We start from the raw sequence: 24,318 nt of genomic DNA, 5'->3' as shown, positions 1-24,318 counted from the left end.
CAATATTTTAGCCCTGCATAATCTACTGTCTTTCTTCCCCTCCTAAGGTGTTGGTTACGGCATGATGGTGGTGTCCACTTACATTGGGATTTATTACAATGTGGTCATTTGCATCGCCTTCTACTACTTCTTCATGTCGATGACAAATCTGCTGCCCTGGACATACTGCAACAACCCCTGGAACACTCCGGACTGCAGCGGGGTGGTAGGCAGTGGCGGCCAGCTAAACGGCAGCCTGGTGAACGCCACCACCAGTCTCGTAGCAGGGGTGACGGAGGTAGTCAACCGCACCAAAAGGACCAGCCCCAGTGAGGAGTACTGGAAGTAAGTAGGATTTCCGTGTTAACAATAACATTTAAAGAAGCTGCGGGAAGCAGTAGGTAAAATCAAATATAAGAATTAAGGGATTTCTATATTCAAGAGGCACAAACTTTACTTTTTTGTTTGTTAAGATAAAATTGCACTTATAATTGCTAAACAAACCTGATTGTGCATGCTTTAGTTGTCCATATGCATTATTGCAATAAAAGATACTTGACAGGTAATCTCTATTGACAGTCTTAAAGGATAATCGTATTTGGCACAGGATACCATCAGGAAGATAAGCTTAAAGTAAACATAGCTCATGTTTGCAGACCGCTATCAAATATTTAAACAAGATGTGACAAAACACAACTGTATTTGAGCATTGTGGGATTACATGACCAAAAGAGGCTTACAGTGCCTCACAAAGTATTCACATCGTTTACAAATGTTCACCTTTTTACACGCTAAAATCAAAACGTCTGTGAAACTTAGACAAAGTAATAGATAATTGTGAATTATAAGGATACTCATAAAGAGGGTGTTTTTTGTGTGCTGCTTAAATAGGAAATTACTAATATTTTAAGGTGTGCAATCTGTTAAAGATTCAAAGGTTTTCTTTAGAACTTCATTGATCAAACATCACGATGAAGACCAAGGAAAACAGCAAACCGGTCAGGGATAAATCACACGGAACATTGTTTAATCCATCATTTGGAAATGAAAAGAGTATAGCAAAGCTGCAAAGCAACAAAGACATGCCCTTTCACCTAAACTGCCAGGCCAGGCGTAGAGAGCATTAATCACAGAAACAGCCAAGAGGCCCCGTGGCAATGGAGGAGGACCTGCCAACGGCATAACTATTAGCTGGACACCTCACAAATTTGGCCTTTAAGGAAGAGAGACGAGAAGAAGATGTGGCAAGGGCAAAGCATTTATCAGAGTAACAGCCAAGAGACCTGTGGTAACAGGATGAGCTGCAGAAGACTGCACACCATCCTTAACGTGTCAACATGGTTGCAGCAGCTGTGAACTTACGGATTTTTTCAAAAACAAAGCTGATCACAGTTAATGGGAAAATGGTTAGAACTCATTATGCATTTGCATCTTTCCACTAGACTGGAGCATCAGCTTCCAGTTAGACTTAAATCTACAGACAAAGCTACAATACATGTGGTCACATATTCATAGGCAGTAATGCCCTAGTTAAAGCCCATAAGCAGCTCGAGTTGAGAATCTGCTGTAAGAAAATGTATGGTTTAAGCCTTTTCTTATATAATTAAATAGAGCTTGAACTATTTTGCTAAAAAATCTGGTAAAAAAATCTTTGTTACTAGATGTGCAAGAAAGAGACATCTAAAAGACAAAGAAAAAAATATTCACTCAATGTTCTTACTGCAAACCCCTGCTTGGTGGCTGGCAATAAAACCATGGAAATATTTTGTTGAACAACAAATATGTTCAATACCAATAGAATCAATAAAATATATTGAGGTTTAGGGTTGTTGAATTATAACAAATGAGAAAGCATGGGGATAAATTGTAAACGCTCGAAGATGATCGTATCGCTTCTTACTCTTTTAACAACAATCCAGCTTAAAAAAAAACATTATATTGTGAATAATAACTAAAACATTTAAAAATTCTGTTTCTTGTTTTATTTTTCAGACACTACGTGTTGAATATCTCGGATGATATTGGAAACTTTGGAGAGGTTCGCCTCCCCATCCTGGGTTGCCTGGCTGTGTCCTGGGTTGTGGTCTTCCTCTGCCTCATCAGGGGTGTGAAGTCCTCAGGAAAGGTCAGGCTGTAAATTAAATATTAATAGTGTTTTGAACATTTTCAAAGACAAGTTCCATATCGGCTTTCCTGAGATTGATTTCAACAGCTGTCTGTAATTACCGTGTGTCTAGGTGGTGTACTTCACAGCCACTTTCCCTTATGTGGTTTTGACCATTCTTTTTATCCGTGGCATCACACTGGATGGAGCTATTAATGGAATCAAGTACTACCTGACTCCACAGTGGCAGAAGGTCCTTGATGCAAAGGTACTACTGATCTAACCTGGCAAATAAAGACTAAATAGTTTGTTTTCTGACATTCTCTTTGTTTCTTTGCTGTTTTCCTGTAGGTTTGGGGAGATGCTGCCTCACAGATCTTCTACTCCTTGGGCTGTGCCTGGGGAGGTCTCATCACTATGGCTTCTTATAACAAGTTTCACAACAATTGCTTTAGGTTAGTCTTAAAGACTGACTGAAAAAACACAAAAAAAAACTGATAATAGGTGTAGGAGTTTAAAACGTCTGCAGCTATTTAACACAAGGGTTGAATACAAAGGACATTTTAAATCTAAGATTTTTTCTCACTTAAAAAGGCTGTCGAGTTGGTTTATTGTAAAAACTGCCGACAGAATAAGCTCAAGTATCTGTTTGTAATAAAAGAAAATGAGAAAAGGTTAAGGGGTAGATATATTTTAGAAATGAAGCCAGGAAAATCGATTAATGGAAGGTGAGGTGATTGTAAAACGTTCAGTTCTCTCATCCATAAAAATGTAAGAAACTAAGAAATATACTTTCCAGAAAAAGTAAAAAGATAACATATATCTATACATTATATATATATATATATATATCTGTGCTAAGACATTGTTTGCTAAGTGCTTGGTCAACAAGGGACAGAGCAATCAGCCTTAGAGAAGGTTGAAACGTAGGAAGTGAGAGATAAAAAGGAACAAAATGTGTCATTTATTTCCCAAGATTGTGCCCTCATGTTGACAGGAGGTTCCAGAGGGCAAAGAGGGAGGTTGAAGATATAATTTGTTCCAGGACTAGGAGCTTAAGATAGCACTATCTGTCCAGGCAGCTGCATGGAGGTGCCAGTGAGCCTGTGTTGTGTTCTGCAGCACAGTCTCTGCAGAGACACATCCTGCTCTTCCTTAACACCAGTTGGTGCATATGCAGAAGTGCAGAGGGTAGGAGAGACCCCAAGTCTCAGGGATAAGAAACAAGCAGACATTAATGTTATCAAAGATATCAGCCTTTATGACCTTAATAGGGAATGTAATCATAATTCCCTTTGTTGCACCTAAACCTTCAAAAAGTTTGAGCAGATGTAACAAAAGAATCGACAAAAAGAGGAAGAGTAGATCAGCTTTGACATGTCAGACTTGCGTCTATATCTTTTTATTTTGGCAGGCTTTTTATTCAGCCTAAAAGATGCATCAGAGTACATGCTGTTGATTTGGTTTTGGATCAAAATTGATGGAAGTTGTTGGATCTGATTCATCCAATTCATTGAAAAAAGATCTTAGATTTTCAAAACTCTAATGGAATTATTGGATGATCTCTAACTTATCTAGCTATTTTTGTCATAAAGTTTTCTACTAAAGATATTTCTTAGTGTCAGTAACACTGAACACCTTCATTCTACAAATTTTACAATAAAGTTTGTTTAGAAAATGAAGGAACAAACATACTAGTTCTTAAAGTACCCTGAAGAGATGTTAAGTGGTTTCAGTACAAGAACATTTTCTTGACACAATCCCTGTGCTTGGCATAGATAAAGGAGTTGGTAATGGTGTTGTTATAGTCAGTAGAGTGTATCATACCTCTCATTATCTTTTCTTTCTGTTCCATTGTGCAGAGACAGCATCATCATCAGCATAACTAACTGTGCCACCAGCGTGTATGCCGGCTTTGTCATTTTCTCCATCCTGGGCTTCATGGCGCACAACCTGAACGTTCCAGTGTCTGAAGTGGCTGACCACGGCCCCGGACTGGCCTTCGTGGCCTACCCTGAAGCTCTCACTCTGCTGCCGATCTCTCCTCTGTGGTCCCTACTGTTCTTCTTCATGCTCATACTATTGGGACTAGGAACTCAGGTGGGAACAGGAAGCTGTACTCACAATTCACAATAAAGACGGCAGTGCTAAGGTTATTTTATTGTTTAACAAATCCAACTTATAGGGTCCTGAAAGGTAACGGTAACGTTGAGGTCAGCCAAAGACATTGCTGTTCATTTTTTTCTTTTACAGATAATTTATTATGTTTATCAACATTTCTATGTATTCAAGGGAATACAAACATTTGCATTTCCAATACAATACTGATATTGTAGCCCCGAGTACGGATCAATACCCGTTTGATGCGATGATATATCAGCACGAATCATACATATTTTTATTACAAATTTTGTGGTGTGGAATATTTTTAAATGCCTGTTCATGTTCAAGATATTACTCAAACAGAGAATAACAATAACAAAAAAATAATGAAAAAAATAATGACTAATTTATCATCAACCAGTGGGTTAAATACACTTTAAACAGAAGCACATATAAACATGTAACATGAGTGTTTTATCAGCTTGCTTATATTTCTTTTTGGGTTGTACCATTTTTTGTTGAACAGTTTTCCAATATCAATATCAGATTGGGACATCCCTACTTTATTGTATTTTTGCTAATTAGAGAGTACAAAAAAAAAACAGTAACATAGAAACCAACTGTCTCTTGTTTGGCTACCAATGTTGGTGCCCTTCAGTTTGTTAGATTATGTCATTTTAAACTTTATTTAAGGCATCTTTTTTATTGTAAAATAGCTTTGAAATATAGGATAAAGGTAGGCTCCTCAAGATGACCCAGTAAATTTCCCTCATTTAAACCCAGTTAAATTGCTATTGTATTTCCTGCTGATTGTTTAGCAATGCAAAAGTGTAATATTTTAAAGAATACATTTTAAATTATTTGATCACCTGAAGTTGAAGTTGAAAATAGATTCTCTACCAGTGATACAAATTAGTTTAGATCATTAACAAATTTTGCAACAAAATGTCTCTCTTATTTACTTCTTTTAGTCTAAAACAATCCCACATCATGATGCTGCCACCACCTCTTGCTGATATGATACCTTTTTATATACAGTTATAACATTTAAATGATACTTCTGATAAATTATGTGCAGAAAATCTGAATATATGCACTTTTAAATACCAAATTATTTTAGTCATGTTTTCCTCACTAAAATCTAATAGAAATCTCTGTTGTTAAAAACTCAGTTACTAAACATTAATATTCTATAATCGAAATATCAAAGTTTTAATGATATTCTTCTCAGTGGTCATTATGGACTGTTGGTGGCAGCCCTTAAATGTTGATTTTTTTGCTTTTTTATGTAAAGGTAGATTAATAGCTTTTTCTTTCTGTTTTTTTTCCTATAGTTCTGCCTGTTGGAGACGTTGGTTACAGCCATCGTGGACGAGATTGGCACAGACTGGATTATTCGAAATAAGACAGTAGTCACACTCTCAGTGGCTGTGCTTGGTTTCCTGCTGGGCGTTCCATTGACCACACAGGTAAGTCATGGACCCATATTTAAAAATACAGACTCTTTGCCCTTGTCTAGAACCCATTTTTAGTGCAATCTTGTCTCTTTTTTATGTCTCGCTCATAGGCAGGAATCTATTGGCTGTTGCTGATGGACAACTATGCTGCCAGCTTCTCACTGGTCGTCATCTCATGCATCATGTGCATCTGCATCATGTATATTTATGGTAAGCAGGAGTGCACTGTCCATAACCATATTTAACTAGTCACATTCTGACAGAATATAAAGAAGATGTTCAACTACTGTCAAGAAATGTCTTTTTTTCACTGTCTGCGTCACTGCACCTACAGGGATATATTAAGCTAATTGTTGCTCTTCAGGCTTGGCACACAGACCAGCATGAAAATATCAGCAAGCTTATAGAGAACAAAGGCAAAAGCGCACATGCAGTAATCCCCAGTGACGGTACAAGGCAAACCCATTATATATGTTTTTTTATGGTGTAGATGATTATGTAAATGAAGTCATACTTAACAAACCTTCAATCTATTTTCCATCTGGCATGTTTGCTTTTAAATTGTTTCAGTAGTAATCATTGGGACGGACAGCAGTTGTGCTCTCAGGTCACTTGTCTTCAACAAAGATGTTTGATTATGGAGTAGGAGGGTTTTTGTCAGTCTGTGATAGACAAGGCAGCAAGGATGACGAGTCAGAGGAGTTTACTGAAAATGACTGAATTCATCCAATACAGGAAAATTGGACTAAAGTGTCTTCCTCCATGTTGAAAGTGGTTGCAGACTTCAGTGTGTTTCTCTGAGTTATCACCAGTCAATGAAACCATAACTGATCATTTTTGGGCTGTGACACAGTTGCAAAAAAATGAACATCTTTCAACTTTTCTGTGTTCCTTTGTGTGTACAAGCTTAAAATTTCACATGCACATGTTTGGTTGTAGAAGGGCAAATTAATGTTGCCTCATCGAAAAAGTACGAAATGAATGGAGAGGGAGAGATGTTGTGCCCTTGAAAGTGAAGGATAAATTAGATGAAAATCAGAAAGGTAAATCTCCAGTCCCTTAAGACTTCAGTGAAACATTTAAAATCTTTTTTTTTAAGACTACTTAAGGAAACCTCACAGGAAAAAAAATCTATGTTTGCCTTATTAGCTTATTGATCAGCGCAGCCTTTACAAAAAAATGTGAGCTTTGAACATTTCAATGAGCACCGTTTAATCCAAATTCTAGAAGTAGAAACAAAGACTGCAAATGTACCAAGACATTACTGTCAGCTGCTTAGAGAGTCAAGGTAACCATGGAAGAGATTAAATCTATCAGTCATGCTCCTTAAACTCCTGAGATTAACAATTTGCTAAGTTTCTATGACAGTTCATCAGATACAATAAAAAAACTAGAGAAACTATTTTAAACGCATTAACCATTAAACTCAAGTTACAGTGAAACCAGAGCATCAATACAGAACAAAAATCTACCTCATAATTGGATTAGACCTTTTTAAACATGTTTTAGTTATTATTATTTTTATCCCTAAGCAAACAGAACTAAATCTAATGCACTGGCTTAAAATAAAGTTATTCCAATATGTCAGAATTTCCCAAGTTGTAGCAGCATTAAAGCAATTAATCAGCTCATCAGAGCCTGTTCCCGCAAATTAACCTGCAGTCGCTGTTCAGTTGTTTTTAAAGATGACTCATCCGCCAGTTTCCAGCAGGGCATTTCCCCCTAATTAGGACTTCGATCTCAGTAAACCTGTCAGCTGAACTAAGCAAAGCTGTCAGGAGAGTCATTGTTATTCTGAGCAAAGAGGGGCTTTTTTTTCAGAGTCAAAACAAGAACAGGGAAGGTTTAAAATGCTTTAAAGAATATAGATCAGGTACATTCAGAAGGTCAACATATCAAGCTTTTTCCCTAAGAGAACGTAAAGACAAACGAAGTGATGGAACAGCCAAATGTCCATTTCTTTTGTATTTTGCAACTAAAACCTAGTGTAAGACTCAACTTACTGGTTAAAACTTGCTTCCCCTTGCAGGTCACAGGAACTACTTCAAGGATGTTGAGATGATGCTGGGCTTCCCTCCTCCTCTCTTCTTCAAAGTCTGTTGGAGATTCATCTCACCTGTCATTATCTCTGTAAGTTCACTCACACACATTACCACACACTCTGAAACCAGAAAGCCTGTACGGTCGTTTAAAGGCATAGATATATTTGAAGAAGTGTTTCTGACTTGTTGACCAGTTAGTTGTTAGGGAGCTGACCTACATTTCAGCTACCATTAGAGCTAATCTCCAGGCTCACTGCTTTTCTTTCTAGAATAAATTACTGAAAGCTAATCTTTTGGAACGGGAAATGAACGCATGAAGCTGCCGTCAACAATATTTCCCAAACTGCCAAATTAGTCCTTTCATGCCTACTCTGTCAACTGAGAAATGTATTCTTTTGGATTACTGGTCATATCTTGGACTTTTGTTCTTTTTTGCATAATAGGATGCAAAAGGCAAACTCCAACTCCTTGTTAAAACTGCCATTGAACTTTTATAATTTTTTTATTTTAGCTTTGACTGAGTGAAATATTTTTTTGATTATGTTATGTCTCTTTCTGTTATATACTGTTATTTTAAAACTGCATTATGAAAAAATCTTGTAAGCTTTTTTAGGCCAAATACAAGAGAAGTTGACTGGTGACTAAAATCAAAGGATTTTTCTGTTAGGTGGCAAGATTCATTGGACGAATCTATCAACCATATAGGGTCAATAATGCTGAAAAAAGAAAATTCCTTAACGTGTTGTTTTTGTTTTGTTTTCTTTCTGTTTCTCTGCAGTTCATCCTAATCTTTACCGTGATCCAGTACAAGCCTATCACTTACAATGAATACGTGTATCCTGGCTGGTCTCTGGCTATTGGCTTTGCCATGGCACTATCCTCTGTGATTTGCATACCCGTTTATGCCCTGTACAAGATTTCCAGGTCCCCAGGGACTACCTTCAGAGAGGTACAGTACAGACAAGAAAAGGCTGCTCTGCATATTTATATCTGCTCTAAAGGAAACCTGTGCTTGAAATAACTAGAGCATCTCTTTACATTTTTAGAAATGTTTTGCAATCACTGAGGTACTGGTACTATAGGTTGTTGGTGTTGTTGCCTCTACTTAAAAGTTGATGTTGACAATGTCATAAAATGTTGTAAATCAAATGAAACAGAAAAACGTGATGAAATCATGTTTTCAAATTTTAAATAATTATCCTAACAGAGAACAATCCAGATTTTTGTCATTTTGCATTTGGTAAGTTTTCAATGAGCCATTTGAGTGTTAATAACCTTCATTAGGTGGACTAAGCTTGTGATGCCGTTTAGCAAAAACAAGTGTCACATTCTACAATTTCCCAAAGAAAAAAGTTAGTTTACTTGAGAAATCCTCTGGATTATTGGACTGTATCAGTATTATTTAATTCAATTTTATTGTCATTACACTGTCACAAGTACAGAGCAATGAAATGAATTCTCTGCATTTAACCCATCCCCTTGAGGAGCAGTTGGCTGCCATTGTGCAGAGTGGGAGTGGGGGATTGAACTCACAATCTCAGGATTCAAAGTCCTATGCCCTAACCACTAGGCTGCCACTCCCATTGGGTATAGTGAGGTCAGCAGAGGCTTTTTGTGCTCAGTAAGAATATTTTATTGGAAAATATATATTTAAATCCAGGGTATGCTTTTTAAAAGCCAAAATAAGAGGTGATCAACAGATTCTAAAGGTGCAAAACAGCTTTTAGCTCTTCAAAATGTTCCCTAATACTAAATATTTAACTGCTTTTTGTTAAACAAACACAAAGTAACTCCCTGTGATGTGATATTGCTGCTCAGTTTAGTCCCACTGAACACACACCAGCTGTGCACATGTAGGGTCTAACATTTTTGCACAATCTTCTTTGTTAATTAGCTTCAATTAGATTAGATGGAGAGCATATTTGAAAAGCAGTTTCCAAGTCTTGCTACAAATGGTTATCTACATTTAGGGCTAAAGTTTGAATTTTAACACTTGAATATGTTTTGATATAAATAACCTGTTGTATTACTGCTCTAGCCTGTTTTTTTTAGCTAGTTGAAAAATAGAATCAGACAATTTTCTTGCAGGTTTTTACATAATTCCACGTAAATTCTCCTGTTCTCGGCTTCTATTCATCATTAAATTCACTGTGATCAGTAAAGATATATGAATATTACTGCAGCACTGGGTTTCAAAATGTTAAAGTCAAAAACACTTTTAAACCATGCATTGTTTTCAAGAATAATCCAGTAATAAAAAAAATGATTAAAAGATATACAAGCATATAATGTAACAAATTTTCGATTTTGAAATGGAAAAATCTTTATTCATTATGCATTATTAGATCAATAAATACAGTTTTCATAATCTTTTTTTAAAACTTAAAATTTTTATATTTGATATAATTGTTTTCTAAAGATTTGTCTCCTCATGAATTGTCGCTGTCCACCTTTTCTTTCCAGCGGTTGAAGCATGCATGCCAAGCACATCCAAAATGGGGCCCAGCCCTGGCCGAGCACAGAACAGGCCGCTACGCCCCGATGGCTTCTGGTGACACCGTTGAGGCCCGACCCCTAAAGGAGAAGGAGGAGCTCAGAGAAGAGCACAATGAGGAGAAAGCTAAGGAGAAGGAGAAGAAGGAGGAGATTAGCCTCACCATCCAGGGAAGCAACGGTTCCACCAACACACACAACAACCCTAACCCCAGCGCATAGACGCCACCCCTCTCTGTCAGCGCTACTGGGCATGACCTCTGCGGCCTCCGGTCTCCTCCTTCTCTTCCTCCCTTTTCCCCACTTCTCCTCCATCCTCACCCTACTTTCCCACAGTTCTCTGTGGGGGAGATCCCATTCGCTGGAGACCTTTACATATTGTAAGGGCTTATTATATCTATCCTAACCTCTTCTATCTGTCTGCGTGTTATCTCTAGATAAATGAAGAAAAAAATGAAAGGATAAAAGAAATTGGGTCATCATCCAAAAGAGCTGTGTGTTTGTAAGCATGTAAGTGTGTGTACATGTGTGTGGGAGTGAGTTGTTAATTTGTTTCTGCATAATTTAATTATGCAGTTTGTTATTCCTTTCATTTTTTTTTGTAAAACTTGTAAATGACATCCTCATCAGCAGTTAGAGGTACAGTAGATTGTGAAGCTGCATGTGCTCGTTTTGTGCATGCAGTTGCAAAGAGACGCACACTGTTCTCCTGTATTCATTTCGCTGGGTCAGTTTGGGATGGATGACTTTGTAGTGGCAGCAGTCAGACAGCTGGAGACCTGTTGTGGTGCTGTAGCCTAGAGGGGGGACGGCAAACCGTGTCGGCACTGGCCATCTGATACGGAACAATGATATTAGGCTTAAATTTGCAGCCAGAAAAGGAGGCGGATACACTGAATCATGCTCGTAGATATGAAGGGTCCAACCTGCTTCCAAAAAAGATAAAGATAGAAATATATAATTGGCTAAAAAAATAAATAATGTGCAAACGAATATACCCAAACATATACTGGTATACAAAGTGCCATAATTTGTATTGGTAAACTTTATTAATGTGTTATTCTTCCTGTCTATTTACTCCAATATCTCTACTTGTTCAGCTGATATTTATTTAGTTATTTTAAATGTTTAACTCTTTAATTATAACTCTTCTTTATTTCTACATCCTCTAAGATGCTTAAATTTTGTTAAAACATGTACTGTACTTTATTATTGACCACCAACTTTATACTTTGTAAATTTAGGCATATAACCTTAATGTCTTGTTATGTATTTTTTAAAAGCTTAAATCTGTCAAAACAGAATTATTTTAGATAAAGTGAACAATAAAAGACAAAAAATAGAGATGTCACAAAATCAAAGAGCAAGAAATTAAGGAAATAAATAAGTATATGAATAAAACTTCAAATCAAAAATTTTAAACTAAAAAGGAGTGATAGTAACACTGAAAAATTATTATAGTTTAAATCCTAAACAAATATAGAATGTTGCCATTACTGCAGTATTTTTTCTTGCTTTTTGGCATATCAATTGAGCCATTTGTTTATTTCTGTTTTTGTTAATTGTGGCAGGTTTGGCCTTCCATATAATTCTCTGAATACAGCATTTACCACAGAACACAGTGAACTCAGACTAAGTTAATCTCAGTTTAGGACCAAGCCTCTTGTTTTCTTACGCTGCTTTTTCTTCAAATGAACCATAAAGAGCACAAATATTTAACTTAATACAAGAATATGAATGCCACTTTAGGCTGATTTTCTGCAGGAATTTCCCCTGTAGTTATCTGTTTTCATTAAAGCTGCTTAGATCCTAACTTTTATGAAAAAAAGACATTAAGGATTAATATTGTAACACTCTCTGTCATTACATTATCGCATGTGAAGCATTTTTTGTTGTTGTTATTTTTGACAGAAGAGGTCCTATTGCCCATTTCTCAGGGTCCATGCGGTTCCTTACCTGTGGAATCTATAACAGGAACTGAAACCTCGGAACTTTATTCATTGTCTGAGAACACCCACATATGTACACAATGCAGCTCTCAGAATACATACTGAAGTGCCATCTCTTCTTAAGTCTTCCAGGCATTATTTTTGAGTGCATCTTGGGATGTGATCTCTAAAGGAGAATGTGTATTATAGTCGGTGTCTCTAATGGGTCGTAGTAGTCTGCCCCCATCTGGCATGCAACCTGAATTACATGAGTGGTGCATATCTTATTGGTGAAGTACAATTTAGAAACTGACCAAGTGTCGGTGCTTTACTGTCTGTGGAACTTTTAAATGTGTTACAAGACTCTTGTTTCAAGTTCTGAGCCAAGCTGTTTGAGAGACAAAAAGTGGTGAGATGCTGCTTGTTTCCAGAAGAAAACAGAATAAAATTAAGCGATTAATTCTCTAGTTTTATATATAGCTGCAATAGTGTCGTTCTCTCTGTAGATGTCGTCTCTTTACCTCTCATTGTAAAGTAACTTGGTACATAATGATAAAAGACAACATATGTTTATTTTGTACAAAACATAAAAGTTATAGATTTGTGATTTACCATGTTTGTCATTTCCTCTTCTGAGAGGAGAGGAACTCTTTAGGAGGAGAGGTTGGTAAATATCCAGTTGAGCTGTGTTGTTGCTTAGCAGAATACAAACACTGATTCTGGTAAAAAATTTAGTTATACCCGATTCAAACATCTTAATGTGACTGTAATTTTACCATACTGTGTGGTGAAATTATTTTATCTTTATCAGCAGTGACCATTTGCTATAGAGTGCAGCAGGTTTTCTTCAGGATGGTGCATTCTGTTGGCACAAAATAGAAACATCACTTGGTGTGACTGTTATGATCCGGTGAGCACTGAGTAAACAACTCAACTCAATGTAGTTCATTCCTATGTGCAGGTTTTTGTTTCAAAACCGGAATTAGCTATGAATATCATATAGTGTTACATAAAAAGTAAATACTTAGTTTAGCAAAGAGCAGAAACTGGGCAGCAAAAAGCCTGTAAAGTCAGAATTCTGCAAAAAGTTCACATGCATAATAAATACTGATATTAGCAGTTTTATTTAAAACACTATATGAATTACTTTAACTGCAATTTGGACGTATGGGTGCAGATTCAATACCATGAGGCCTTCCTTCTCTGTTCTCATGGCTGGCTTTTAATGCACCTGTGTCTTTACTCCTACTCTCAAGTGGACCTGTGTCTGTGCGCTTATGTCAACCTTTGGCACTTTGAGGGTGGAACCAGCTTGAGGAAGTGAACTGCCTGTAATTGGCTACTTTTAGGAAATCCCACCTTTTAAAAAAGTAGTTCTTCCTGGTTGTGGCTATTAATATAAGCAAAGTGTTTTCAGGCTAATTGCTGTTCACACAGTTAAAGTTGTTTAAGCTACATCATCATTAAGTAACTTAATTTAACACAATAATGTGTTCTATCAGCAGTAGCTATATGTGCTAAGCTAACCATAGCTTCGCTGTCTATATTGCAGGAAGTAAGGCTTGAATTAAGTTTTGTTTTTATTTGAACATAAACATTTGCATTTCTAATCAGTTTGCAGAACTTTTTAGGCTTTTTCTTTAATGTCTATCATTTTATTTATAGATTTATCAGTTGATAAAAAAAGGCTGTTGCATATGAAGTCAGCATTCAACTATTGAAGAGATTAGCAATTATCTAAAATATGCTTTGTTAAATGTTATTTGCCAAAATCAGAAAAAAAACTTTTCTGCTTAAGGAGAAGGTATTTCCTAAAAAGTGGCAGACCACAACTGGTATACTTTCTCCAGCTGGTACCGCCCTGAAAGTGATGAAAGTTGACATAAGCCTAAGATTCTGTTACAACCACAATCACAGATATTGAACGTACACCCATGCCTCATGATATTTGTAGTAAAATGTGTGTGAACAGTAGTTTACATGTGTGGATCTCTGACAAAAGCGCTAGTAGGAGTTTTTATGAGGTGTGTGCACTTCTCTGAGAATTCTGACCTTATGGTAGCCTTGTACCACCCGTGCAAAATTTTCCTGCAACTCCAGCACTATTTATTCAGATTTTCTGAATTGCACATTAGAAAAATCTAAGAGAGGGCTCCCTAGGATGGATTTACCTATTTAAATGTCATAGATCTCCAGCCAGTGACATATTTGAGACTTACATTCATGCAGTAGGTTTTAATGATTAAATAAATGAAAATAAAAAAACATATCATATCAAACAAATATTTTTCATTCAGACACCAGGGCCATAATGTGAAAGGTGTATAAAATGCTGCTTGACTGTTCAGACTGCAGATTCTTTAAAGACTATCAATATGTATTCAATTCAGTATCGCATATGGAAATAGTTCAAATCAGATTTTTCGGGGGCAGTGAAAATATTAGAATTGGGCCATTCACATTGCTTACTTAAAAAGTTGGATATGAGTTGCATTTGGGCAAAAAGATTGGATTTGCCAACTGTGTGAATGTAGTCTAAAATAGCTGTTGGTCTACTATAACATCATATATGTGTGAAAATAAACAATCTAGATGCACTTCAGATGTTCTTTAAAAAAAAAAATCAATAATACACTAAGCACTATACAATCTACACTTGTGAATATGACTTTTTAGAACTTAAATGTGGAAAATTAAGTGAAACATGTTGATATTAGCTAGTATTCTAGTAAAAGTAGCAACACAACAATTTAGTTAGTCCCCAAAGAACAGTCCCACCGAGGGAGTGACCATAAGGCCAGATGTAAATTTCAACTTTTGCAAAAAAATATCCCCAGCCTAAGTTCTGCTGTTTAACTTTATATTCCTACGGGCCACTATCAAGGTATACTGAGAATTATAAAACAATATATGTTCAAAATCCCCCAAAAATGTCAGCATATAATTCCTACATTTAACACCTACTATATATAAGATGACAGAAAAATGACATGAGGAACCAGGGTTTCAAAAACTGTAGAACGCCTAGAGAGCAGAAGAGTTAAAAAACGGCAATATTGTTGCCATTTTTCCCTTGTTTACGAGATAATCTGTTAATATTTCAGAAGATGAAAACATGGACGATTGCGATGCAGAAACTATAACCACACAAACCATAATACTTATTAAAGTTTTATAATTGCACTTAGGGAGTTAGTATCCATGCACATTAAAAATGCAAATACAAGAAAGGCTTAATATTCTGGTCATCAGGAAATAAATAATACTAAATTTAGTGGGTGAATATATTAAAATTAGCTTAGGTAAATGTTGGCCATAATATTCGTTTTATGTTTCATTCAGTTTCACTAAGTTTCCAGTTGCAATTAGATTTTTTTTCTCTTATTAAATAAAGCAGTTAGAGGGTAATATACATTTTATCACATTTTAAGGCGCATTAATATATTTTTAGTCAAATGTTATCATACCATGAGTAAAACACACTGCTTAGAGTTGTTCTAGTTGCAGAACTGAACAAATAGTCAAGCATATAACACATACAATCATCAACAGATCGGTATACAAATGAAATAATGTGTATGTTGGTTTTTTAAGGGTTATGGGACATAGCTAGTGGGCCTGCAGTTAATCTTTATGCTAAACTAAAGTAGACTAATACAAGCAGTTAGAAAGAGGTTAATTACGTTTGATCTTTAAATAAAGACTGAGTCTAAGACAATTAAGCACATTCCCAGAAATGGTGACCCTTTTTTTCTAAATGTCTATGTAAGTCTTAATGGAAAGACTTAATGAAGCACTTATTTGGAATACATTTGCACATATTCTAATTGTACTGTTTAATTTGGGTATGCAATTGCTCCTACAGTCCACAAGATGGAGTAATGCTGATAACATTAAAAAAGACACAACACTGTGGTGGCCAAATAAAAAAAGGAGTTTGATAAACAGCAGTAAGAAATATGAGATTAAAGAAAAAGAAAAGAAGCACAGCGAACATCCAGAAACAAGCACAAATTTTGATACAGCTTTTTTCTTGTTGAAATGCTTAGTGGCCAATATCCTAGACTGAATAATTCCAACAGTTTTAAAACCAATCATTCCAGTAGTAAGCCTTTTTTTATTTTATTTTTTTTTTATTTATTTTTTTTTTTTGAGAAAGAGCAGGTGCTCTTTGACATCAGTAAGTAGCATCACTGTCTTTCTAAATTCAGATTCATTAAAATTTTTTGAAAGAGTTTTATGTCCTGAAAGAGGCAATACGAACTTAATCTGCTCAGAGTTTGATGGGATAACATCTAGCTATAACAGTCTTCTGTTCGTGATTTCCTGTTTTGTATTTTCATATAGTATTAAGTGACCGCCATGACGCCATCTTTCCATATTTCTCAACCTTTACAAACTCAACTGAACCCTTATCTCCCCCTACTATTGTACAGCTATGTAAAAAAGTTATATAGTCAGACCGTGTATGTGTTTGCTTTTTCTTTAGGGCAGGTTGGTTTCTGTTTCTGTGAGTTAGAGGAAGACCAGGCTTTGACTGATTTTTATTTGTCATTTTTCTTGTAGTGTAAAGTAGACAATGTCAGGTGTATTATGTATTACATGTGTAGTAGATTAGCTATTACTGCCAAACCTGCATGTAAAGCAGGTTCTTGTGTCAGTATTAATGTCCATGTACCTTAAATCTACAAGAACTAGCTCTGTGCTACTCTACTAATCATACCTAGTAATATCTTTTAGGAAAAAAGTTAAACAGTACTAGACGTTAAAAAAGAAGACTGTAATCTCCATATTTTGTTTTTTTCTTCTTTATTTACACTGCATTCTGGTTGTTTTTTTTTTAAGCTGTTTCTATTGACGATTAAAGCCAGCTGATATTAAAAAGCGTTGCCAAACAAAAAAGCTTTGGATCGAAACTTGAAATACAAAAGAATGGAGCTCTGGCACAGACACAAGATGCAGCTACATCACAATACCTTTGTTTCTAGTTGTTTATTTTTGTTTGTTTGTTTATTTGTTTTTTTTTAAACAGTATTACATCTTAAAACAATTTTACACTGTGCAGTGCCAACATAAATCTTGCTGCAGCATATCATGTGGCCTCCTCATCTTGAGGCATCTGGCTGTTTCTTTCAATGTTAGTATGTGAAAAGCAAAATATAAACACCAAAATTAATATGTGATAAAACTGAATTACCACTCAGAAATCATATTCTTATTTCTGTGCCTACTGTAATCAGCAGATAATGATTTTGGGTAATTTTGGAATCCAGTGTACTGGCTTTGGTTGCATTGCAGTCCAGCAATCTGGGATGTATCAGATATGTTATACTTCATTTATTCGATACGGACCAACCTGCCATGATGAAGAGTAAATGCAGAAATAAATAGGAAGGTAAATTAGGAAATTAATTTGACTTAAACAGTAAAAAATTATAATAATAATGAAAACAAGAATTTTTAATAATTATTCAATACTGACCGAATTGAGATTTGCATTTTAGTTTTAAACTGCACTAATTAATCTTTGTGTCACTATCCCTATTTATTTAATTGATAACTTTAAATAAACAAAAAAAAACATTTTTTATTTATTTAGTTTCTCTTATTTGTATTTATTTATTTAAAGACAATATTATTTATGGAATGTTGTCCTGTCATCGTTTTTTGTCATACTGCCCCACAAAAAAACATTCAATATTTGCTCTTTTTATTGTCATTATTTAATTCTTTTTTATATCATTTTATATCTGGTCAGTTGGGTAAAAAAACACAACAAGTTAACAAAATTTTAAACTTAATTTGAAAAAAAAAAAAACATTTTGGGGAAAAAATCTTGAAGCAATAAAATTAAACAGTAAGTGATATCTAAAATAAAAAGCAAGTGAATACTTAAAATAATCATTGAAAAAAGAAAAGATAAAAAGAACTGATGAATATTATGCTTAAAGCTAAAATAAAGATGTAAGTGTTTCCATGCCAGAATAATTGCTAAACACTGTTGTTTTTATGTGTGTTTGCCGGTTAACCTCTTTGTATAAAAAGATTAATATTTCTGTATTCATTTTTGATTGTGGCAGAGTTGGTCCAAATGTTCTAATTGCATCTTGGGAAAAACTGCTATGAGAACAAACATTTAATGATCCTGCTCCTAGATTATTAATATGTTGTTATTTACCATCGCTATGCAGAAAGTAACTAATGTTGATGAAAATAATCAAGGTTAAAACCATTTCTGAGCTGGTATACAAAACACAAATGTACATGTAGTGAAAAGTTAAACACTTAACTATGACCTTTCTATTTTTTGTGGTTTTATGTAAATGACAGAAAATTACCTCTTGAATATCTTACTACTGTTCATTCAAGCTTACTCATACTGTAGCACTTTAGAAGAATCAGTAGTGTTTTAAAAAACTGAAATATAAATCACTTATACATTTAAAAAAAAGCACAAGGAAAGAAACCTTTTTTTGTAAGACTATGGCTGAGAGAACTTCCCGTGTTGCATTGTTGGAGTGGAGACAAAAAGCACACCTGAGAAAAAAGAACACAGCTCTTCTGGTACCTTCTATCATATATATATCTGTATCTGTTGATCTATCTATCTAACCGTGCGTGTTCTTCTTGTTCTTCAACCTTTAGGGCCAAATTCCATTGAACTGTCTTAGTCTTGTCACCTGTATATCGTAAACTGTTGAATTACAAAATGGTAAATAAAATCTATTTTAAAGATCACTTCTTGTGTCTTTTTCTTAAATATTTTTAATCCATCTGTTGATTTTGTTGGGAATAAATGACATATGCATTTACATGTGTTTAATTAATCTTGTTTCTTAATTAAAATGCCTTAATATATAATAAAAGGTAACCTCATGTTTTTTTTCCTCATGTATTGTTACTCTTTGCAATGACGTATAAAAAGGGTCCAAATAATTGAAGCAATATCACTACATTGAAACATAAACCTTAAATGTTGTGTTTCTAATACTTTTTATATCACAGTTAGAAATCCAGGATTTTGAGACTTAGAATTTTAAATTCCTGTAAATTTCCCCTGTGCTTTATATGCATCATCAGTTAAATCCAAAGTTATATAAAAAAGATGTAACTACAATGTGCACACCCTTGAAAATGTATCTCATAAAAACTGTTTTTAGTTTCAATTCTCCTGTAGCATTTAGTCTTTGTGGATAAGGTCCTGAAATTATTTAATAATAAAATATAATAATAATAATAAATTTAATTTATACTGCACTTTCCAACAAAAGATCTCAAAGTTAAAAGAGAGAAAAACATCTAAAGGGGACTAAAAGCTTTGCTGAAAGTAAATTTTTTATGGCCTTTTTAAGATTGAGGTGCCCTCAAGGTGTCAGGGAGGGCGTTCCACAGATGTGGGGCAGCAGCACAGAATTCCCAGATTCAAGAGAATCTACATAAAAGTAAATATATGTTTAGTAGTCTAAGAGGATTTTCCAGTCATGTGCACATTACCTTAAACCATATTTTGCTGAAAGAGTAGGGAAAACTCCACTGCATTTTAAATGCTGGGACACGTAACATAGATAGAGCAGATAGGTTTCATGCAAATATAGAAATTTAGAGATGTAGTGTAAATACTACACTGGAGCTAGAGCCTTCTCAATAATTGGTGAAAATAAGGAAGCTATGCAGCCTATATAGCCTGTTAAAAACCTGACATTAGCAGTGTCTGAGCTGCACAAATTTCCAATGCTAGCTGTGTTTTACATGTAATAACAGTCTGCTCTATTGTCCCTGTGTTTGGAAAAAAAGAAAAACTCCAAATATCAGTCAGTTCTAGCCTTCAGGTTTTGTGAAAAGCAAAATATATTGCAGGGTTTGAATTCTCTGCATCACAATAGGAAGACCCAAGACCAGATTTAAAATAAGAAAATTGAAATTTAATTGAAATTTTTTGTCAGAATTTAGAACTACATTCATAAACCAACCTGCAGCGCTGCATTGGGTGAGCAGTCATAGAGAGATACACTATATTGCCAAAAGTATTTGCTCACCTGCCTTGACTCACATATGAGCTTAAGTGACATCCCGTTCCTAATCCATAGGGTTCAATATGACGTCGGTCCACCCTTTGCAGCTAGAACAGCTTCAACTCTTCTGGGAAGGCTGTCCACAAGGTTTAGGAGTGTGTTTATGGGAATTTTTGACCATTCTTCCAGAAGCGCATTTGTGAGGTCGCACACTGATGTTGGACGAGAAGGCCTGGCTCTCAGTCTCCGCTCTAATTCATCCCAAAGGTGTTCTATCGGGTTGAGGTCAGGACTCTGTGCAGGCCAGTCAAGTTCATCCACACCAGACTCTGTCATCCATGTCTTTATGGACCTTGCTTTGTGCACTGGTGCACAGTCATGTTGGAAGAGGAAGGGGCCAGCTCCAAACTGTTCCCACAAAGTTGGGAGCATGGAATTGTCCAAAATGTCTTGGGATGCTGAAGCCTTCAGAGTTCCTTTCACTGGAACTAAGGGGCCAAGCCCAGCTCCTGAAAAACAACCCCACACCATAATCCCCCCTCCACCAAACTTTACACTTGGCACAATGCAGTCAGACAAGTACCGTTCTCCTGGCAACCGCCAAACCCAGACCCGTCCATCAGATTGCCAGATGGAGAAGCGCGATTCGTCACTCCAGAGAACGCGTCTCCACTGCTCTAGAGTCCAGTGGCGGCGTGCTTTACACCACCGCATCCGACGCTTTGCATTGCACTTGGTGATGTATGGCTTGGATGCAGCTGCTCGACCATGGAAACCCATTCCATGAAGCTCTCTGCGCACTGTTCTTGAGCTAATCTGAAGGCCACATGAAGTTTGGAGGTCTGTAGTGATTGACTCTGCAGAAAGTTGGCGACCTCTTCGCACTATGCGCGTCAGCATCCGCTGACCCCGCTCCGTCAGTTTACGTGGCCTACCACTTCGTGGCTGAGTTGCTGTCGTTCCCAAACACTTCCATTTTCTTATAATACAGCTGACAGTTGACTGTGGAATATTTAGGAGCGAGGAAATTTCACGACTGGATTTGTTGCACAGGTGGCATCCTATCACAGTTCCACGCTGGAATTCACTGAGCTCCTGAGAGCGACCCATTCTTTCACAAATGTTTGTAAAAACAGTCTGCATGCCTAGGTGCTTGAATTTATACACCTGTGGCCATGGAAGTGATTGGAACACCTGATTCCAATAATTTGGATGGGTGAGCAAATACTTTTGGCAATATAGTGTATCCTCAACACCCTTCAGAAAGCGCTCAAAATTCTAAAGCTTAGAGGTGAGATGCCAGTGGATTCCTATTTTCTATTGCACATATGATAACAGACCACAAGGAAGTACAAAAGGACCCTGATTGTGTGTAGCATCTAGTAATCAAATCTCATTTTTACAGCAATCAGATACTTTCCATGCAAAGTGGTTGTTGGAGTGATGGCAAGAAAAACGCTTGTCTGTCTTTATATTGTGAATCATGAAGCAATGATACAGATTTTCAGCAGCAAACACATCAGGTAGTGTTTGATGTGAAACAAGTAGAATAGAACTGCATGCTCACTCTTATGGCTCACGATCTGTGATCATCAGGGCCTGACTGTCCTTCTACAGTAGAGGGCTAAAGTAACAAGACATTTGAAATAAGGGCAATACAGACAGAAATTAATATATGTGACTATGGAGTTTTATACATATTCAAGTATAGAGCTAATTCAACAGAAGAATGGTTCACTAGTACAAAATCAAACATATTTTGTGGAAATCTCTATTCAGAGATGTACAACAGAAAAACTACAAGGTGAGCTGAGAAGAAAGAATGAAAAAGGATAGAAGACATTCTTAAGAGAATTTTCAGAGATTCCTTTGTATGTTTTCCCCAACAATGTAAAGTGCAAGAGAACATAGTGCGCCATAAATGCCATAAATATAATACAAAGAAATAGTCATAAAAGTTTCAAGAAGGCTTTTTGTATAACAACTTCAACTAAAGTCAGACTAAAAGGTCAATCACAACCTCTACCTGTTCTTTTCAGTTGGAACATTAAAGAAACCATCCTAGCAAATAATCATTTGCTTATGTAGACACAAACAGATATTCAAACATTGCTTCAGTGCTCCTGAACAATGACATAATCAAAACACTGCTCACTCACTTCTATCTCACTTCCTTTATAAAGGAATAGCTCCCGCTTTGTATTGCATTCAAAACTGCTTTGAAAGTCTGAAATGAAACTAATCAAGCGATCAAAAGCAAATAAAACAGTAAAAACTATTTATTAATGAACAAACCCTGGAATGAACAAACCCTGGATGCACAAATACTATAGAGCAATTTTTTGCTCACAATATGGCTGTTATATTCACCAGGTGAATCGCGTGTGAAGAGATTCATCAAAATACATACATTTCTATTTAAATTAAAGTAAGGGGAACATGCAGGCAGAAGAAAACCACATTTCCACTGCCTTACAAAAAGAAACTTTTTCTCCTCTTAGCCACAAACCATAATGCATTTCAATTGGATTCCATGTGACAGAACGATTTAAAATGGAGTGCATAATGCTTTTTTTCCTGAGCAAGCTTTCAAGTTGGTTTTAAATTGAAGTTCTTTTTTTTTATTAAAATGTTAAAATTGTGGGATTGTTTTTTATTTGACAGTTTTATAGAACCACCTCTCACTGCAGTAACACCTGTAAGTCCTTCAAGTCAATTCTCTGCAAGCTGTCTTATTGCCAGTAAATATATATTAAAATTGCTATGTCTTGGGCGTGCTTCTGTGGTACATTAGTTAGTGCGCACAACCCATGGGTCCCCCTCTCTCAAAAAAACGAGCCGCTGGTGCAGTAAAAACCCACAAAAAAACTACTATGTGTTGATCAAACATTCAAAAGAAATTTACTAAAATAAAGTCTTTACCCATTTCTTTATGTAAAGTAGCTCAGGTTCAATTAGGAATCCACTCACTCTGTGGTTTTGCAGCATAATGGGCAGCCTTCCTCTGTCATCCTTTAGGAATAACGATTTTCGTCTATTTCTGAAAGCAAACAAAGCAGAATACAGTCATTGTGGACATTATTACCCCTGAAAGTCTGATTACTTTGTATCAGGGGTACTAATCGGGCAAATCAGTTTTAACCAGTTTCCCTAAAGTACAATCCTGTAAGCAGTATACGAAGGTCAGCATGCTCATGGATAGTTTAGCTCCACACATAGTGGTTTGCACATTAGCAAAATCATACATTCTGTTCTAAGCTGACCAAAGCATCTCCCCATATGGTGTGTAGCTAATTGTTGATATGAGTTTTTTGGAACATTTCTTCAACTATTCACTGGTTACTCTTCCATAAAGTCCAAATTAATGGGTGCACATGGTTGTCCTGACAACAGATTCTGCTGCCAAAGCAAGGGTTATCTGCAGCTCTTCCTGAACTACCTATTTGCTGCTTGTCTGATTAATGCTTCCCTTGAGCTGCCAGTCACTAAAGGTTTGCAATCATGTCATTTGCTTTCATTTTACAGATAACAGACTGCACCATGAGATGTTTAAAACCAGAGATAATTGTTATGCCCTAATACTGTTTCAAACTTTACCATTCCATTACTGGCATGTCGGCTATGTTTCTTTGCATTGATGATGTTTTCTCTTCATTAATGTTATCTAACTGCCTCTTAAGGCCTTTAAAGAACAGTTCTATTTATACTGAGCTTAAGAGATGAAGAGTAAAAATGGTCAAAGTAAAAATGCCATAATTTTAGATGTTTGATCATATACTGTAACAACCAGATTTTCATTACAGCAAATTAATTTTATTTATTGCTTTGAAAAGTATTTAGATGTATCTTTACCTCATACTTTGCTTTAAAAGTACCATTTCTAAAACAGAATTAGGGTTCTAGTGTGATGGTCCTCAGCTGCTTTGCTGCTCTGGGACCTGGACGACTGCCCATAATCGACAGAGTCATGAATTCTGCTCCTTAGCAGAAATTCCCGAAGGAAAATGTTGGGCCATCACTATGTGACCTTCACCTGAAGCACAGCTGCAGTATGCAGCAGCAATGATCGAGAAGGCACCTGAATTCCCCCTGTCAATGACTTATAGAAAAAAAGAGAGGTTTTGGAGTGACCATGGCAAAATATGAACAGCGGCTGCTTACACTTTAAAAACTACCAATGTGGCAAATTTAAAACAGAAA

At 36.0% G+C, this 24,318-nt stretch overlaps 1 protein-coding gene across 3 annotated transcripts in view; it reads left to right on the top strand.

Annotated features, from left to right (window-relative positions):
* slc6a9 (solute carrier family 6 member 9) overlaps positions 1–16,060 on the top strand; it is an 89,734-nt gene extending 73,674 nt beyond the window's left edge. For all 3 annotated transcript variants that reach the window (XM_038300508.1, XM_038300507.1, XM_038300506.1), the window contains 10 exons: positions 48–324; positions 1,972–2,104; positions 2,217–2,351; positions 2,435–2,538; positions 3,946–4,183; positions 5,521–5,655; positions 5,754–5,853; positions 7,673–7,773; positions 8,464–8,634; positions 10,149–16,060. In XM_038300508.1, the coding sequence (XP_038156436.1) occupies positions 48–324; positions 1,972–2,104; positions 2,217–2,351; positions 2,435–2,538; positions 3,946–4,183; positions 5,521–5,655; positions 5,754–5,853; positions 7,673–7,773; positions 8,464–8,634; positions 10,149–10,400 (1,646 nt within the window). In that variant the 3' untranslated portion in view covers positions 10,401–16,060. The remainder of the gene's footprint in view (positions 1–47; positions 325–1,971; positions 2,105–2,216; positions 2,352–2,434; positions 2,539–3,945; positions 4,184–5,520; positions 5,656–5,753; positions 5,854–7,672; positions 7,774–8,463; positions 8,635–10,148) is intronic.
* The last annotated feature ends 8,258 nt before the right edge of the window (positions 16,061–24,318 follow it).

This window comes from Cyprinodon tularosa, unplaced genomic scaffold, assembly GCF_016077235.1.
Source record: "Cyprinodon tularosa strain WSP-4 unplaced genomic scaffold, ASM1607723v1 ctg45, whole genome shotgun sequence".
Classification (NCBI taxonomy): domain Eukaryota; kingdom Metazoa; phylum Chordata; class Actinopteri; order Cyprinodontiformes; family Cyprinodontidae; genus Cyprinodon; species Cyprinodon tularosa.
The sequence above is the reverse complement of the archived record's forward strand: the minus strand, read 5'-3'. Positions and strand labels throughout refer to the sequence as shown.